The sequence below is a fragment of the Labrus bergylta genome, chromosome 4 (assembly GCF_963930695.1).
Source record: "Labrus bergylta chromosome 4, fLabBer1.1, whole genome shotgun sequence".
NCBI lineage: Eukaryota > Metazoa > Chordata > Actinopteri > Labriformes > Labridae > Labrus > Labrus bergylta.
The window spans coordinates 16,248,354-16,265,766 of NC_089198.1; the positions used below are offsets into that span (position 1 = coordinate 16,248,354).

At 42.0% G+C, this 17,413-nt stretch overlaps 2 protein-coding genes across 2 annotated transcripts; one reads left to right on the top strand and one right to left on the bottom strand.

Moving 5' to 3' along the window:
• Positions 1 to 246: 246 nt before the first annotated feature.
• fzr1b (fizzy/cell division cycle 20 related 1b) lies at positions 247 to 7,699 on the top strand. The gene is made up of 14 exons (XM_065953866.1): positions 247 to 421; positions 731 to 921; positions 1,837 to 1,938; positions 2,055 to 2,118; positions 2,222 to 2,349; positions 2,461 to 2,543; positions 2,635 to 2,818; positions 3,572 to 3,637; positions 3,739 to 3,841; positions 4,069 to 4,250; positions 4,348 to 4,581; positions 5,299 to 5,403; positions 6,199 to 6,291; positions 7,105 to 7,699. The coding sequence occupies exons 2-14, from the start codon at positions 844 to 846 to the stop codon at positions 7,144 to 7,146; spliced, it is 1,464 nt and encodes a 487-aa protein (XP_065809938.1). The 5' UTR covers positions 247 to 421; positions 731 to 843; the 3' UTR covers positions 7,147 to 7,699.
• Positions 7,658 to 17,394, bottom strand: LOC109996510 (importin-13-like). The gene is made up of 21 exons (XM_065953860.1): positions 17,012 to 17,394; positions 16,288 to 16,413; positions 15,549 to 16,180; positions 13,868 to 14,008; positions 13,627 to 13,768; positions 13,367 to 13,533; positions 13,085 to 13,205; positions 12,732 to 12,879; positions 11,888 to 12,069; positions 11,778 to 11,804; positions 11,450 to 11,584; positions 10,791 to 10,934; positions 10,482 to 10,562; positions 10,183 to 10,320; positions 9,985 to 10,081; positions 9,849 to 9,901; positions 9,691 to 9,757; positions 9,397 to 9,455; positions 9,204 to 9,293; positions 8,881 to 9,062; positions 7,658 to 8,035 (listed from the first exon to the last, which is right to left on the bottom strand). Exons 1-21 carry the CDS (start codon positions 17,078 to 17,080, stop codon positions 7,951 to 7,953), a joined length of 2,886 nt encoding a protein of 961 aa, XP_065809932.1. The 5' UTR covers positions 17,081 to 17,394; the 3' UTR covers positions 7,658 to 7,950.
• Positions 17,395 to 17,413: the final 19 nt, after the last annotated feature.

Genomic DNA, 17,413 nt, shown 5'->3' on the forward strand with positions numbered 1-17,413 from the left:
TTAAATGCTGTTTCCACTTAAAACATCATATCTGTACAAGGCTTTCTCTTCATGGGAGCACTGGCTAAGTTATTTTGCGGTGCAACAGCGAGTCCGCGTGGCCAAAAAGAAAAAAAACAATAATAAATATAATGCCCCTTTAAATGCAGCGCACACGTGTCACCGGTAGGCGTCGCTGCTGAGCCGTGCAGAAGTCAACCAAGGAATTTCTGCTACAGCTGATTTGGTCGCCATCTTTGTCCAGAACATAAACAACATCAACCAAGTCGGGTTGGCATTTACATACCCTGCTGTTGTTCGGAAGAAACCCCCCCCCTTCCTCCTCCTCCTCCTCCCCCCACAATCTGCTCGCTGATGCGCCAGTATTTTATCGGAAGATGACGGCTGACGTGGTAACCTGAAGCACCGTGAGAGTCAGACGGTAGGTGGGCTTCACTGTTGAGCTGCAGGGTCGTCAGCTGATGTTTCTCTGCTTTTAAAAAAAAATAATACAAAAAATAGGTTGATTTGTGCACGAGCTCGATGCCATGACAACGGTGCGGCTGTCATTAGCACACTGATTGGGGTTTTCAGCTTTAATATGTCTGTCTTTAAGATTTAATTAACCTCTTCAAATCGTGTCACTGACATTTATACCACCTTACTTTCGCTGACATGCACGTAAAGCGTGATAATACGCTGTCTGTGTTACACTAGCTGGTTGATTTGGTTTCTGACCTGTTTTCTACAGAGATGGGGACCCGGTGTGGATTTCCTCAAAGGGAGAGAGCGGAGTTGTAAGGGGGGGGTGGGTGGGGGGCGGGGGCGGGAGGGGGGGGAGGGCATCGGAGAGGGCCGGAGGAGATGGACCAGGAGTACGAGAGACGGCTGCTGAGGCAAATCAATCACCAGAACCTGCCGACCGAGGCCCGTCTGTCAAAGGTGAGGATGTAAGGATATTACACGTAGGCCTGTGTGTGTGTGTGTGTGTGTGTGTGTGTGTGTGTGTGTGTGTGTATGTGAGTCCTTCTTCCGCAGACAGTATGGGATAAACAGGATACTGGACCGATTTAAAGGTCCTTTACAGCCTCGTTTTTTCTACGTAGTATAACCCTGTTGAATGATTTGACGTGGGTTTGTTTTATTATAGTGTCATAATATGCAGCAATACACAGCTTTATACGAGCCCAGTGGTTTGCAATTAATACAGAAGAACAGGTTAGATGCATGGATTACAAATAATAATATAGAACAATCATTCTGAAGGGTTCAAAGCTCTACAAACAATGGTGGCAATTTATTTAGATTAGATTAGATGTTAAGAATGATAAAATACTGAACTATACTATTCTATGCTACAAAGAGGCTAAATCTCTCTCTGCCCCTGCTAAATTTCAATGATATGAAAATAATTCAATTGCAGCACTTTTCTTTATCCTTTCATGAATGTGACCCTTTTTTTTCACTCAGGATTTTGATTTGAGTTATTTTACACAACTGACATGCACTTCCTTTGTTTAAATTGTGCACCTTCACTTTTTACAATACATTGTCTCTACTATAGAGACTCTACTATACTAACTATAAACCCTTGTGCTGGAGCCATTGACCTCGGCTGTGCTGATAACCAGTACAACAGCGCTCCCTCTTGTGGGATCAAACTGGGATGTCCCACTCTGTTGTCATCAGTGTTTCAAAACATTTTAGTGCCTTAAGCAAATATTTCATTCATCCAAAGTGTTCTTAAATCATTATAATAAGGACAGTACACAATCAAATGTGAATCATTCTCTACTAAATCACATGATTATAACTGGAATGTAGGAAATGTTTGATATGCTCTCTCTGGTCTTTCAGTGTGTGAGTGCAACCTGCAGTCCTGTCAGTGTGAAGTCAGGGGACCGCTTCATTCCCACCCGCGCTGGAAGCAACTGGAGCATCAACTTCCACTACGCCAATGTGAGCCATTAGTCCAGTCACATGACCTGTGGTCGTGCTTCACAAGAACAAAGTGGTAATCCAAGCTGTATCAAAAATTCATGCTCATTTCTTTTTCTTCTTTTTTTTCTCTCCAGGAGAACTGTCGCTCCCCAAACCAGAACCATAAAGCTAAAGATGCCAGCTCGGACTCAAGCAAAGGTCAGGCACTTGTGCTTTCTGTGAATCATCCCTGTAGTTTGTGACTTCCAATATCTCTCAACAAACTGGGTTTTGATCACCTTTTCCACTCCCATCCCTGCAGATGCTGTAGCCTATGCAGCTTTGTTGAGGAATGAGTTACTTGGGGCTGGGATAGAGAGCGTGCCTGACCCTCACACGGACGACCGACGCCATGCAGTCCTCTCTCAAGACTCTCAAAGCCTTTTTAGGGTACAAGTCATTTAAAACGTGTGCTATTCAGCTCTTTTTAAGTCACTTACATATTGAAAAGAATGACACTGTACGTTAAATAGTTCTGTTTTCTGTGTTTTTTTCCTGCAGTACACTGTCCACACTAAGAGAGTGCCTTTCAATAGCGATAATGAAGTTTCACCATACTCCCTTTCCCCTCTTAGTAACAAAAGGTATGACAATGTTCACATGCAGCACCTTGAACACAAACAGTACTTAATCTACACAATCAGATAACTAGTCTGTCTTCTCATTATTCTGTAGTCACAAGCTGCTCCGCTCCCCTCGAAAACCTGCCCGCAAGATCTCAAAGATCCCCTTCAAAGTGCTGGATGCTCCAGAGCTGCAGGATGATTTCTACCTCAACCTGGTAGACTGGTCAGCAGGAAACCTGCTCAGTGTCGGACTGGGAGCCTGTGTCTACCTGTGGAGTGCCTGCACCAGCCAGGTCAGAGGAAGACTTAGAGACATTATTTTATTGTTTGATCTCTATGACAGACAGAAAAGCGATAATTAGCTAGAAAAGACCAGCACGATTGGAAAAAAACTGTTTAATGAATGCTGACAGGCATGACAGACTTCCAGGAACATTGTATCTATTTACTTTATGTTTAACACGTTTAAGTAAACTTTATCTCTTGATGGTTATAGGATGCCTAGTGACAGACACAGAGGTGCAGCTGAGGGAGTTACTGACAAACAGTTACAGCACACCCGCTTGTAGTCAGACCAGTCACACCCGTAAAGATACACAACTCTTCTATCATAAAATCAAAACAGATTTTTTTTTTTTAAACCCCACAGTGTGTGTGTCGACTAAGACATTAGTCTTTAAGACAAAAAGCATTTTTTTGTACCAGTTTATTTCTGCTTCAAAATGGACATTTTAATAAGGGTGTGTATGGGACTTTTGGGTCTTTTGTAGCTAGCCTTAATAATTAGCCTTTTATTTATATATGTTTTATTGATAGGGACAGATGCAATATACTGTACATAGATATATTGGGGGCGGCAGTGGCTCTGTCTGACTTGTGTTGGGAACCAGACGTTCAACCATTCACGTCCCGGTACCGAGCGAAAGCATGGAAGTTGGTTTGGTTGCTGGAGAGGTGCCAGGTCACTCCCTGAGTACTGCCCAAGTGCTGTTAAATGAAACATTCAATATCTGTATAACACACACGTGTTCTGTTTATCTCAACAGGTGACAAGGTTGTGTGACCTGTCAGTGGATGGAGACTCTGTTACATCAGTTTGTTGGAATGAGAGGGTGAGCTGAATCTAATATTTGTAAGAGAAAATTAACTATTTGTAAAAGAGTCAATAATGTGAAAATAATAGTGGGTTTGCCTTTTGCTCTGGTTCTATCAGGGGAGTCTGGTTGCTGTTGGTACACACAAAGGTTACGTTCAGATCTGGGACGCAGCAGGAGGGAGGAAGCTGACCAGTCTGGAGGGTCACTCTGCACGTGTAGGTCAGTTAGGAACTGATGGCTCAGATGTTTTTGAGTCGGCTTGTAGAAAAATACTGTATATAAAAAAAGAGAATCCCTTAACAAATAATAGAATTTGGCATTTTACAATAACCCTTAGGTCCAAATGATTATTTCTACCAGCAAACGTGTTGTTATAAAACAAGAAACACCAGACTGACTCAAGACAGTCACAGTGAAACATGAGACCCTCTCCCTTTTGTCTCAAGGTGCTCTGGCGTGGAATGGAGAGCAGCTGTCGTCGGGGAGTCGGGATAGAGTGATCCTGCAGAGGGACGTCAGAACCCCCCCTTCTGCAGAGAGGAGGCTGCAAGGTCACAGACAGGAAGTGTGCGGCCTCAAATGGTCTCCTGACCACCAGCACCTAGCGTCTGGAGGGAACGACAACAAAGTGAGGCACTTTGAACTTTTTTACTGACAATTGTATTAATAAATACTCTTCTTAAACAGAGTGATCATATTCCTGTTCCTCTTAATCTCCTGCTCAGTTACTGGTGTGGAACAGCTCAAGCCTCCTCCCCGTGCAGCAGTACAGTGACCACCTGGCGGCGGTGAAGGCAATCGCATGGTCCCCCCACCAACACGGGTTGCTGGCATCGGGGGGCGGCACTGCAGACCGCTGCCTTCGTTTCTGGAACACGCTGACGGGTCAGGCCCTGCAGAGCACAGACACCGGCTCCCAGGTCTGCAACCTGGCCTGGTCCAAACATGCCAACGAACTGGTGAGAAGCATTTTAAACACACATACAGAGTTATGAATAGACCTTCATGTTGGGGATTTAATCTCTCTGCACTAATATCAGTGATTCTCAGACAATTTTGATGTCATTTTTAAAATTCATTCATCTTCAAAAAAAAAAGTGCCCAATGACGGCTGGGATCAGCTCCAGCCCGCTGCAACCCAGAACAGGATACTTGTTTTAGATAATGGATGGAAGAGATGGACATATCGTTATGTTTGGATAAAAATGTTAACAGCCCAGACAACCAAAAATGGTATTATTACTATTAGGCTGCATTGTGTGAAAATGCATTATATTGTTAATATATTATACTTACATAAGAGAGATGTAATGACAGCATCAAGCAAGTGATCACTTCACATTTATAATGATAACTTGGCTTAACCAATAAATATACATGAAGTTTCCACTTGTTTTTTTGCGAGCTGTGCCTTCACAAATATAATTCCGTGCAGTATAACTCCTGTATGGGAAGTCTTTGTTGGTAAAGGATCAGTCAGGAGCTCCTTCGATACCTGTTTCTGAGATTGTTCTTTAGTTAGTGTTGCTTTTGAATTGGAAGAATCATTCCAAGAGGTTTTTTTTAATGTACAAAAGAAAACAGTCCAGCAGCAGCTCTGCAGAAGGCACGATGGAGTAGAAGTTTCTAAACGGTTTTGTGTCTTTATTTTGTAACTGTTATTGTTTTGTTCACAGGTGAGCACTCACGGCTACTCTCAGAATCAGATCCTTGTGTGGAAGTATCCGTCTCTCACGCAGGTGGCCAAGCTGACAGGACATTCTTACAGAGTGCTCTATCTGGTAAGAATACAGGTTAGAGTCCATGTTCAGTGCCTGTGCAACTAGCTGACCTTTACATCATCTGCCGGTGGGAAGTGTTATCATGTTTTATCATATATAATATTATTACTATAAATATATATTTATATTTGACTTCAGTATAAGAAGCAACACTAGAACATACAAGTGAAAGTCCAGCATTTACAAATCAAACCTAAATTAAGGCCTAGTTCACGTATAAGTGGGTCTTTTTGAAAATGTAGGTACAAATGCAACTGTGTTTTAGGTGACTGAAAACACACCGATTTTCAGAAACTCTGTTTAAGGCTTGTAACGTCATGCTGTGCGCCGGTTTCTTCTCCGTTTGATGTCATTGTGCGACACTTTCACTTTGGTTTACATGAGATTAGTGCAATTACAGACGTAACCAAACGAGTGCTGGTGTTAATGTTTCTAACTGGATTCTTTTACTTGTTTAAACATACGTACACAGTTACTCTCCCACTTCCACAGTAGAGCAAACATCAGGAGTCGTTGAACTCACCTGTGTAGCCGTGCAGTGCCTTTAATTTGCAGATTAACTTTTGTAGTCAATGTGTAAAGAATTACAAATAAATTAATTTGTAAAGTAAAATGACCTCAAAATATCAAGTACATTTCACGACTGGATTTGTCATTGATTCCTGTGACCTTGAACCTAAATTATCCATTTTACTCCATAGAATTGCACCCTTTAAACCTCCCCCTGCCCCCCCCCCGCCCCTCTCCCCCTCTCCCCCTCTCCGCCTCTCCCCCTCTCTTGTCCTCTCGTCTCAGGCGGTGTCACCGGATGGGGAGGCCATCGTTACAGGAGCTGGTGATGAGACACTACGTTTCTGGAATGTCTTCAGTAAGACACGCTGCACCAAGGTACAGTTACTCTGCCACATATGAACTAAAACTGGTTTAACAATATGTTGATATGGATCGATATATGGACACAACAATTCTCTATGATTGATACATAGTTCAGACAGAGACTGATGTGTTATCTTAAATATACACCAGCCGATGCATAATCCAACAGCATTACAGAGGAATAGAATGTTTTTATTGGTTAAGTTATAAGTTTCTCAAATCACATCATTGATTTTTCGGTATAGATATGAATATCATTATGTATTGAATGGACCAGAGAATATATTTAAATCCTATTGCAGCAAATTTTAAGAAATCATCCTATCATTGCTTGGTTCATAAATATAGTCTTTAATTGTTTAGGTATTGTGCTTTTTGTACTTAATGATTCCTGATTCTTATTTTATCCCTCTTACTTTTTGTGTGTCTGTATTTCTTAATGCTTAATTGTGTTTAAGAGTAACTGTGAGACATTAAAGTGTTTATGATCTGATTCTTATTAAACGTGGGCTTTTCATCCCTGTCCATTCGATATATACAGCTTTCATACCTTGGTTGTTTGATGTTGCTTAACATCTTTAAGGTTCAGGTTCATCTTTGGAAACACTCACATGTTAAAGATACCAGCTGAAAAATGGATTCATCCGGATTATTAGTCATGACTGACTACATTACAAAGAGCTGAATTTCATTTCTTAAGGGTCACTAAACAAGATATTGATCATCATTTTAAATGATGAATACATTTTTCCCTGAGAGATGAAGGCATTTCGGGGTTTAAGAAAGAGTGACAGGTTTTAATGTTGGATCTCTTTCTGTTCACAGGAATCAAAGTCGGTGCTGAACCTCTTCACCAGAATACGGTAGTGTGCGCCTCAGGTCGGGACTGGTTTGATGAGCAGCCTTCTGAACTGCTTTTTGCACAAAATCCCTGATGATTCTCACAGACTAGGCCTCTCTCATCTCAGCACCGGCTCTCAGTGCACCAGACACTACCAGTAGAATCATCCTCAAATCTTTTTTTCCTACAGAAGACACTGTCAAGACCTCTAAGAAAAACTGCCCGCCCTCAAAGTGATGTCTCTGACGAACACTGAAACATGTTGTCTGCTTCAAAGAGTCTGTCTTGTTTTCTTTTCTGTTGTGGAAGTGATGTAATTGTTTTATTATATATCATCAGAAGTATACATGTAGAATATTTCTAAGCTCTATAAAATCATGACGTCTCATTTTTAAAGGCTCTCCTTTACAAAGAGGAGGAGGAGGAGAAGTAGAAGAAGAGGCCAGGAGGGAGGGTCGGGGTTTCTATATTTTCATAATGTGTGAATATGAACTACAAGCAGTATACAAGAGAAGAGAAACAATAAATAAGAGAACATTCACACACAGTTGCTCAAGCAGCTGTAAAGAACCAACAGTTTATTTGTGTTTTGTCCGTTTGTGACACTTTTTATTTCTATCATGACAAAGTGATCTTACTACAAACATGTTGCACACAAGTCAGCCCTGATAACAATCACTTTCGTTCGTGTGTTTGCATCAGATCATTAGCGTGGTTTTAAAAGTCCAGTGTCACCCTCTAAAGTAAAAAAGTCCAGAAGTATTGGGAACATTTCTAGTTAAAAGACATTCACATTTTGGTTGTTTACTCTCTACATTCAGAGTATTATTCTAGTATCCAGACCCCTGCATCCCCCGACAGAGCAGAGAAAAGTCCTTCACGATCTCCTTCACACGACGCTTGTGCGTTTGTTCCCTGGATGAAAGAGAAACACGTCGTGGTCACAGATCGGACTTTGCACAGAAAACCTGAATGCCACTATCATTGGTAAATGGTAAATGGACTTGAGCTTTTCTAGTCTTCTGACTACTCAAAGCACTTCTACACTGCAGGTCACCCATTCACTCCCATTCACACCCTGATGGCAGGTTTCTATGTAAAGTGTCCATTAGAAGTAACTAATCCCATTCATACACACTCATACCCTGCTGACGAAGCAGCATGAGCAACTTGGGGTTAAATGTCTCAGCCAAGGACACATCAGGTATGTAGCTGCAGGAGCTGGGGATCGAACCCCCGACCTTCCGGTTAAGAGACGACCAACTCATACCAAAGTGAGCCACACCCTTTGGCCTTACAAAGTCTTTTGAAAACTGTTGAAACCTGCGATTAACAACAGTTTAATCCTTTTAATTAGAGTGAATTAAGACGAATCATTTTCAATCTTTTAGTCCGGATAATCTTCAAGTATAAAAATCAAATGCTTCTCTCACAGAAAAAAAAAAAAATATGACTGTGTGTGTGGATGGTCTATTTATTGCCTAATGTAAGGAACAGTCAAAGTACGGAGCAGGAAACAAACTACCGTTTTGTTTTCTGTTGTTAATCATCACTTATGATATGAAGGTGTAATATTTTCTCCCTTCAATGAGCAATTTTCTGACAGTGCTTACTTTTCAAACACCAGCATAGTGTGTGTTTTTTTATTTTTTTTATTAAGACTGCCTGAGTACACAACAAGCATGCATTTCTAATAGGAACTGTTTTGCTTTTCACCTGGTCTATAAACGGGCCTTAAAACAGATCTGTATTTGAATTACCTCAGAAGCTGTTGACTGAAGTTGTGTTTCTGCTCTGTGGAGACCTGTGCAGAGGGGAATCCTGGACTCTGCAGCGTTTCTTTGAGCCACTGAGACAGCAGAGCCGGGCAGTGTCTGTTCAGACTCAGCAGCACCTCAGAGAAGTGCTCCGTCAAACTGCGAGGAGACCCGCCTCCAACCGCCTGAGGCACACGGATTAAAGATACAGCATGACAGTTTGAAATCAGACCATATCATGAATGAAATGCATTCACAGGTCTGATAAGTTAAGCATGTCACAAATGATACAGATTGTCATATCTCGTGTCCGATGAGTGACTCACCTGGAGTATGGTTTCTGTCAGGAGCTTTCCGTCCCTCTGCAACACTTCACCAAGCGAGGGAACATCTTTGCATCGAGGCAGCAGCTCGGTCTGTCGGACAGAGCACCAAAATAACAAGAATCTCTCGACTGATCATGAGGTGAGGCCTTTACTTTACGATTAAATCGTGCACAACATGTCTGCCTTGACTTACAAAGAAGAGACTGGCAGCTTTAACTGTTGGCGTCTCTGGAAACTTCAGTGACAGAATCCCTGAAAGAAAATGAAAAAAAAAGATCCTCTCAGGCAGAAATCAGAAAGACTTTATCTAATTTGTAGGACTATGAAAAGGTTTACATTTTGCCGTTGAAAAAAAACAATATTAGGATTTTCTTTGGTCTTAAAAAGTGGCAGAAATTTTGAAAATGAAGTATGAATTTTCACATCAAATATATGAACACGTCTGTGAGCGCAAGCTGCGTACAGAATACAGTAAAATGATACTCACCACAGTAAAATAGAGCTTTAACATCCAGCTGGTCAGACAGGTAAACATCAGGCTTCCTCTTCAGAATCTTATTGTGAAGAAAAACAAAAAATGTTGGGAATTTTTTTCTGTCTGATTCAGAAAAAAATAGACAAAGAATATAAAAAATAAAAAAAAACCTGAGCATGAAGTTGCATAAATGATTCTGCAATATCAGGATGATCCCTTGGACCTGTGAAGGAAGGATCAGATCGGATGAGCAAACCTGCAATGTGTCATTGGATGAGCGTAAATGTCTTTGCAGGTGTTTGCTACCTTGCTGAAATATGTTCAGTGTTGTAGAAGTCAACAACTCAATCAGGCTTTTGATGTTAGAGATGTGCTGTTCCTCTCCTGCAAATATGTGAACCAGCTAATCACAAAGAAGAACAATGTTCAGTCCTTACAGCACTTTCAGAGCCTTCATTTCATTTACAGATGTAATGCTTTTGTTCTTGATCTGCGGGGGCGCACCTGCCGTGCAAGGTCCAGAGTAGAGGATTGTGGGAAGGCGCTGTAGATCAGCCCCAGCATTTCACTCAGCTGAGCAACCATCGGACCGAAGTCGTGTAGGAGGGTTCGGACTGACTTATCAAAGACCCCACACACTGCCTGGAGGGAGGAAACGGAAGAGCTGTGAGTCAGTAAATGCACACACATGAATCATATACACACACACACACACACACACACACACACACACACACACACACACACACACGACATCGAAGACATACAGTGTGTGTTTATGCAGGCAGCAGAAAGCCTCCTACCTCGACCACCTCTGAGTCATTGAGCCATTTGCTGAGGATGGTCTGAATCAACGTGAACACTTGCTGGAGCACAACAACAACCTGGAATTAAAATAAAGAGGATGTTTATATGACATTTTATATGATGAAAATGTTGTGCATGATATTAATGAACAAAGCTCACTCTAAGGGATTATGAAGAAACAGCTACTTCTCTTATCTATCACAAACAGTATAAACCATGTATTAGCTAGAATAGAAAATGAAAGCCGACTATTGTATCCCATGTAATTCGGTAACAAATATAGTATTTGTTCTGGCTAAACTTACTGGATTTTGAGCGCTCGGTGAGGGAGGGAGTCTCGGGCTGGATGCTCCCTCTGAGTCATCTGCATGTCTGATGTCGAGAGTGGTGAAGAGACTGGACAACATCCCCAGGATGTGGATTATTAACTGTTTGTTAGCAGGGTTAGGCTGTACAGAGAGAAAGAGAGGAATATGAAGCTTTTGGAAAGAGCAAGAACTGAAGGAAAGCTGCTGTGAGTGTGTGGAGAGGTCAGGGGTGGTTTCCACTGTTACTGAAGGACGTTCTACCTAACGAGTGAGTTGTGGAGTTTATAATTCAATTGAACTTGAACCTTTATTCATTCTAAAAAGGACATTGAGGTTTTCCTCATTTCCAATGCCGTTGAGGTTACAATCACACTTAAAACACTGTGTTATGAAAACACTTTCGATTGGAAACAAAGTGGCTAGAAATCAAAAATACTAAACTTCACAAGAGAGGGAAGAGCTCTAATCTGTAGAGATTGCTGGAGAGCGTTCAGTGGGTTTGGGAAATGCAGATTTATCGATTTCAGTGAAAGCTTGAGGGACTTTAAGAACAAGCCAATCAGTAGAACGGGCAGCTAAGGTGCCCAAATTGCACTCCAAAAGGTCTGTGATGTAAGGTGGACCATGTACTACTACCTATGAACTATGTACTTTACCTCCTGCTGTGCCAGGGAGTCGAGCTGCTGCACATGAGGCGTGATGAGAGCGTGAAGTCTGACCAGAATGTCCTCCACAGGCAGGGCAGACAGCAGGAAACCTAGAGCCTGCATCAACCACATGCACTGGCTGCTCTGCATACACACACACACACACACACACACACACACACACACACACACACACACACACACACACACACATACAGACACACATACAGGAACACAAACAGCACACGTCATACATGAGAGATGAGAGAGACGGCTGCTGCGTTTGTGTTAACAGAAAGCGAAAATAAACCGGTTGAGTTGAGGGCTGCTTACTCACCTTGTGGATTTCTTTCACCAGCACATCCTACAGGATGACACAATGGTTATTGCAAAGATACAAAAACATACATCATATTGATGGGAAGAAATGGCCATGACATGTTTAACCTGTGACACGGTCAGGATGTCCTGAGCGTATGGGCCGAGGTCGTGTCTACACTCCCTGCAGATCCTCTTCAGAGTAGAAACACTGGACACAGACAGCTCAGGCTTCACAAGGCCCTGAAGCACCATGGGTAATATGCCGCCCAGCATTACTGGGTGGTCAGCCAACCACTCAGCAAGGGAACCTGGACAGCAGGGGGAAGTCATTGAGGGGTAGTGTACATGTCATGGACACTCTAGTGCATACCAGGAGACAAAAAAGATGAATCTATTCACATGACGGTCATTTTCTTCAGACTGCATGTTCGGCATTTGACGCTCAAAGAAATGTATGTGGTCTAGAAATTGAATTTCACAGCTTCACAATCAATAAGCAACGGGAAAACAGTTGATAGTAGAAATCTAGGAAGATACTTCAAGTTATGATAACATATTTGACAACAAAGTACCTAGCATTAAACATCAACTACTTTAAGCATTTAACCTTTAAAACATAACTCAAGCTCTGCACAATTTTTTTAAAATTTATTTCTGGAATTCTGTCATCACATCTTTGTAATAAATCTTTGCCAATGTTTTATACAACAGCACTTTTGAGTGTCTTGTGTTTATAGGATTTGCAATCTGGAGTAACATTATAACAGAACCTAAGTTTTCTGAGCATGACGTCAGAGGAAAATGCCGCTGCATGAATATGGTGACTACGCTTAAATTCATTTTGTTTGCAATTTGTAAAAATGGTGTTACAGTTTAAATACTTTATTTCTACCTAAGTCTTCCTGGGTAAATTCAACTGTACTGACTAAGAGGGACACAATAGAAAACAAATGTCAGGCATGAACAGTACCTATGGTGTACATGACTGTGTCAGCCAGCATTACATTGCTGATGTTGATTCTGGGGATGAGACCAATAAGACCGGGGATAACATCCGAGTAGTTCACATCAATGGTCTCAGCTATAGACTGGAAGCCAAATAACAAGGCCTCTGTGTCCTAAAGATGGAGGACAACAAACGAAACATGATGTCTGACTCAAAACAGAGGAAGAGGAAACACATTCGGAAAGAGGCAAAAAGAACTATTTAAAATCAACAGATATTAATTGGAAGATTTTATGATGATGCTCACTTTCCTAATGTTTAAATACCCATTCAATTCTCACATTAAGATTTCTAATAGGAGTCAGTTATACTTTTACCTGCCATACTGCCGACTGCTGGGGGTCCATCAGCTGCCGCCCAAGTCTGTCGTAGAGGTTACTGAGCAGCTCTGCCCCCAGCATTTCATACACATACATCAGAGTGTCGGAGATGTCCACTCTGAAATGCAAAATGCAACAGAAGCAGCTTGTGTAGCCTCTACGTTTAACCTAGTTTGCGGAAATGTTGCTTAAATTTGGTACAGACATTTTCTCACAGGATGAAAGGTTTTTATCTGAATATAAATCCTAAGAAAAACCTTTTCTTTTTTTTTGTCTGACCTGTAAATTCTGAACTGCTCCTTGTCATCAGAGGACCAGGAGGCGTACTCCTCCTGGGAGGGATAGTGAGATTTGTGTAGTAGCACGTCCACCAGCTGGAAGTAAACCGGCCTGTAGACCTGCAGGTAAACAACCTGCTTTTCCTCCTCGAACGACATGATGTCATCCTAAACATGCAAAAACATTATTAAAAACACTCAATCAACAAACAATAGTAGAAAGATTTAAACCACAAACCATGTACTGTGTGTTTCCCATACCTGCAGAGTGTACCAGAATGTGAGTGTGAGGGAGCTGGTGGTCTCTCTGACTGGGTAGTGCCCGGGGGTGTCGGTGCAGAAAAGAATCATGTTAACTAAAGCCAGATATTCTTGCCAGTGCTCCACCTGTTCCAACAAAACCCTGTCATACACAAACACATTTTTCCAAATTAAGAGTTAAAAGCCATTTACTGAAGCCAGGTTAGATGATGGCAGTTCCTGTGTGACCATCTGTGTGTACCTGGAGTGTGTTTCCCCCATGGCAACAGCAATACGACAGATGCCATGTGAGGTCTCCATGTCCCCATCCTGAGCTGCTGCCTTCAGCTGGTCATGGAGACCCAGCACCAGAGGCACCAAGTTCACCAGAGCATCGATGTACCTGCACATGTTACGAGTTAAAAGATTATCCTCAGAGTCTGCTAAAAGTTAAAAGGCAAAGTAAGTTCATTGTCTGTTGGGATGTTTAACGCATTGATATGTTTAAAATTCATGAAGACTTGCTCAAATAATAAAACGATTGATACAACCCATAGGCCTACATGCTTAAAAAATGAATCCAAATGATAGAAAAGTGTATATCTTGATTTTTATTTCATTTTTTTCAGCTGCAATAGATTAGATTACTGATCTAAAAAGTGGTCTTGATCTGATAGCCTGAGATCGATTGCTTTTGTCTGCACAAACGGAAATGGCGGTGTTTTAAAATGTTTTTAGCTGAGAAAAAAAATCACACTAACACCCTGAGTTCTCCCCTGTTTTTCAGGTAGGCTATGTTGTCGATTATTATTAGAGTTCCTTGCCTTCAGTAACTTGCTTACATGTCAAGAGAATCTAACATTTGAGTGAATTGATGTTATTATCGACGATATCACTGCGCCTAGCTTTACTGTCAGGTAGCCTACATAGGCCATCACTGAAGTGCAGGATGTGAAAAAAGTTCACGAAAACCAGAAGCGAATACAATGTATGAAAACTGAAGTTACCATTTCTATGAAAAGTATTACCTGATATTCTGGGTAGGCTAATCTACTAAATAAATATTCACAAATTGGAATCTAACCCTACCTTATAGTAATGCAGGTGTGAGAGAGAGTGAGTTCCCATAACAGAGAAAAACCTGTAGCTTAGTGCAACCATATTTATATTATTTAAATGAATTACATAGAAACTTGGCTGTAGTAACTTGGAAACATGTCAAGAGTGTTTGGGTAACATTGGAGTGACAGGTGAAGCCTGTAAGCGGAGGCGTATTCAAGATTTTTGTCAACCTTACGTTCAAATGTTCACATATTATATTATGTTGTTCTTCTTCTTTAATATGTACTTCCTTGTATACTTGTTTGTTTTGAAGTATATTTTAAGTTTTACAAAATTGGCCCCTTTTAATTTTCAGCAGGCATAACAAACACATATGCTCTGACTGTAAATATTAACGGTCGAATCGTGGTCGCCATGCTGGGAAATCCTGTCTCAGCCTAACTTTCAGTCAGTCTAACCACAGGCTGGACAAGAGCGATAGCTGAGGTGGGTTTTAAGGCTCCACACAAACAAATACATTGCGCCAACTTGTCAGCCAATCAGGTAAGTTACGCGCCTTATTGTGAATAAGGCTTGTCCTTCATGAAATCAAAACGGATGAGTTATCAAAACATTAACCGAGTACAGTGTGTGCCAATCAAGACATGAGCTTATCAAACTACTTTTCTTTTTTCTTACCAGGCTGTAAACATGTTAGTTTCTGCTGTAAAAGCTGTTTTTTTTTAAATAGGGTTTTATGTGACTTCTGCAGCCAGCCTCAAGCAGACACTCGACAAAGTGCAGGATTTTGTATTTCCGCATCTGCTTCATTTTTCAATGGCTCTGATTCACACAACTGACTGTTACTAAATGCTGAATGTTTTATCCATTATGTGTCTCACCTTTGGCAGTCTGGCTGTGAGATGGCATTAACTATCGTCTCCACAGCCGTGTCAAACAGCTCTGGGTTGGACAGTGCAGGGAAACAGTCCTGGACCAGTTCATGACTCTCCCCTAATGGCACATCCAGCCCCACCCAGCTGGAAAGGCAGCGGAGCACCCTCTCCTTCACCTGCACAGAGGAGTCCTGGCTTTGAAGCAGTTGGCGTAGCAGTGGACACACCATCGCCCACTCCCCAGTTAGAGCCTCCCTCAGCTGGGCACGACGAGCCTGAGCCAGCCGGCTGCTCTGGAACTCTTCTGGAAGTACTGTCAGGAGCTCCAGTAGTGCCAGGCAGTGTACATGAGGTTCCTGCACAGACTCTGCACCCTCAGAATCAGGCGTCTGTGGCTGGAAGGCCCTCACCATGTCCGCCACTGGCTGGGACCAGGCCTGTGGGATTAAGTTTAGAGCCATAGCAGCAAGGGCCACACAGAGTCTGGTGAGCACCATTTTTGGCCCGGATGAGAAGTGAAGGATGTGGGAGAGGAGCTGCATCCTCAGGCTCTCGTGCTGGTCCGTGGGGAGGTCGGTCCAGTGACGAGAGATCTTGGTGTGTAGGGTGCTGGCACCAAAAAATTGTACCTCTGGTAGCTGAAAAGAAATAGACAGATTGAACTCAAAACGGATGAAATGTCAGCACTGTTTTAACTTCAACTGTGCAGTTCTAAAGACGTTTAAGTAGGCACACAGCCACAGACCTTGTCAGGACCAAGCAGGGCCCAGCAGAACTGCCATGCCTGTGCTGAGGCCTGGGCCTGGGTTAACCACTTCTGGGCCACATTCTTACGCTCCATGTCCGGGTCGAAATACAGCTGATAGAGAGCCTGAAGAAGGGGAGAAGAACCAATACAAAGGTATGGGAGCATTTGCAAAGGGTAACTCAATATTAACAGATACTAGTAATGATGACATGACATACCTACTCTGAGGGGGGGGGGGGGGACGATAATGACAATCTGAGATTTATCTGGGTAACAAATTGACTAATTTAATGTAGCACAATTAAGTTGAATTTCTGAGAGAATTTCAGATTCATTTTTAATCACAGCATGCCGAATTGGTTGAATACAGTTAGAAAATGTGTTGTCATGACAACTAATCCAAAGCACATGGTGTTAGTTATTATTAGGACAGCATATGCTTATAGCTGGTATCATGTTGCAAAGGTCCAGTTAGTGTAATTTGCCCATGTTAAAGTATAATAAACAAATACAAATAAAAAAGTAGTTTTAACCGAACTCCTCTTGTTCAGCCTTTACAGAAATGATTGTAGGCTACACATAAACCCTAAAATATATCAGAATCCAAATGATGTGGCAGAAAACAAACACAGTCAAATCAGCTGTCGTGTAATGTGGTGTACACAGAGGCACAATTAGTACGCACAATACATGAGAGGCTGATTATTGTCAAGTTACTTACCGACTCCACATTCTCCACCGTAAACTCCAACTCCACCGGGATATCTCCCGGATTGGATGGAGGATCCATCTCCCGCAGCGTGAAGGAAGAGCTCTCCCTGTTGCTTTTGGTTAAATCCTTTAGCAATTAAAGCCTCTCCAGTGAGCAAAAAAAGAAGAAGCAATTGTTAAAAAAAAAACAAGTGTCCTCTAAAGTGTGCCTTAGCACGCTGACAGAGGACGCAGCGGGTCATTCAGCTGTTCATACAGCACACATGTGGGTAGTGCGCTCAGGCGTGACGACACACTGACCTCTGTGGTGCTCAAAAGTTGTCTCACATTACCAGCAACAAACACTGACACCTATCACACCCATCGCTGTGTAGTGACTTTATTTTACGCTACATTTGTAATATAGGCTAAA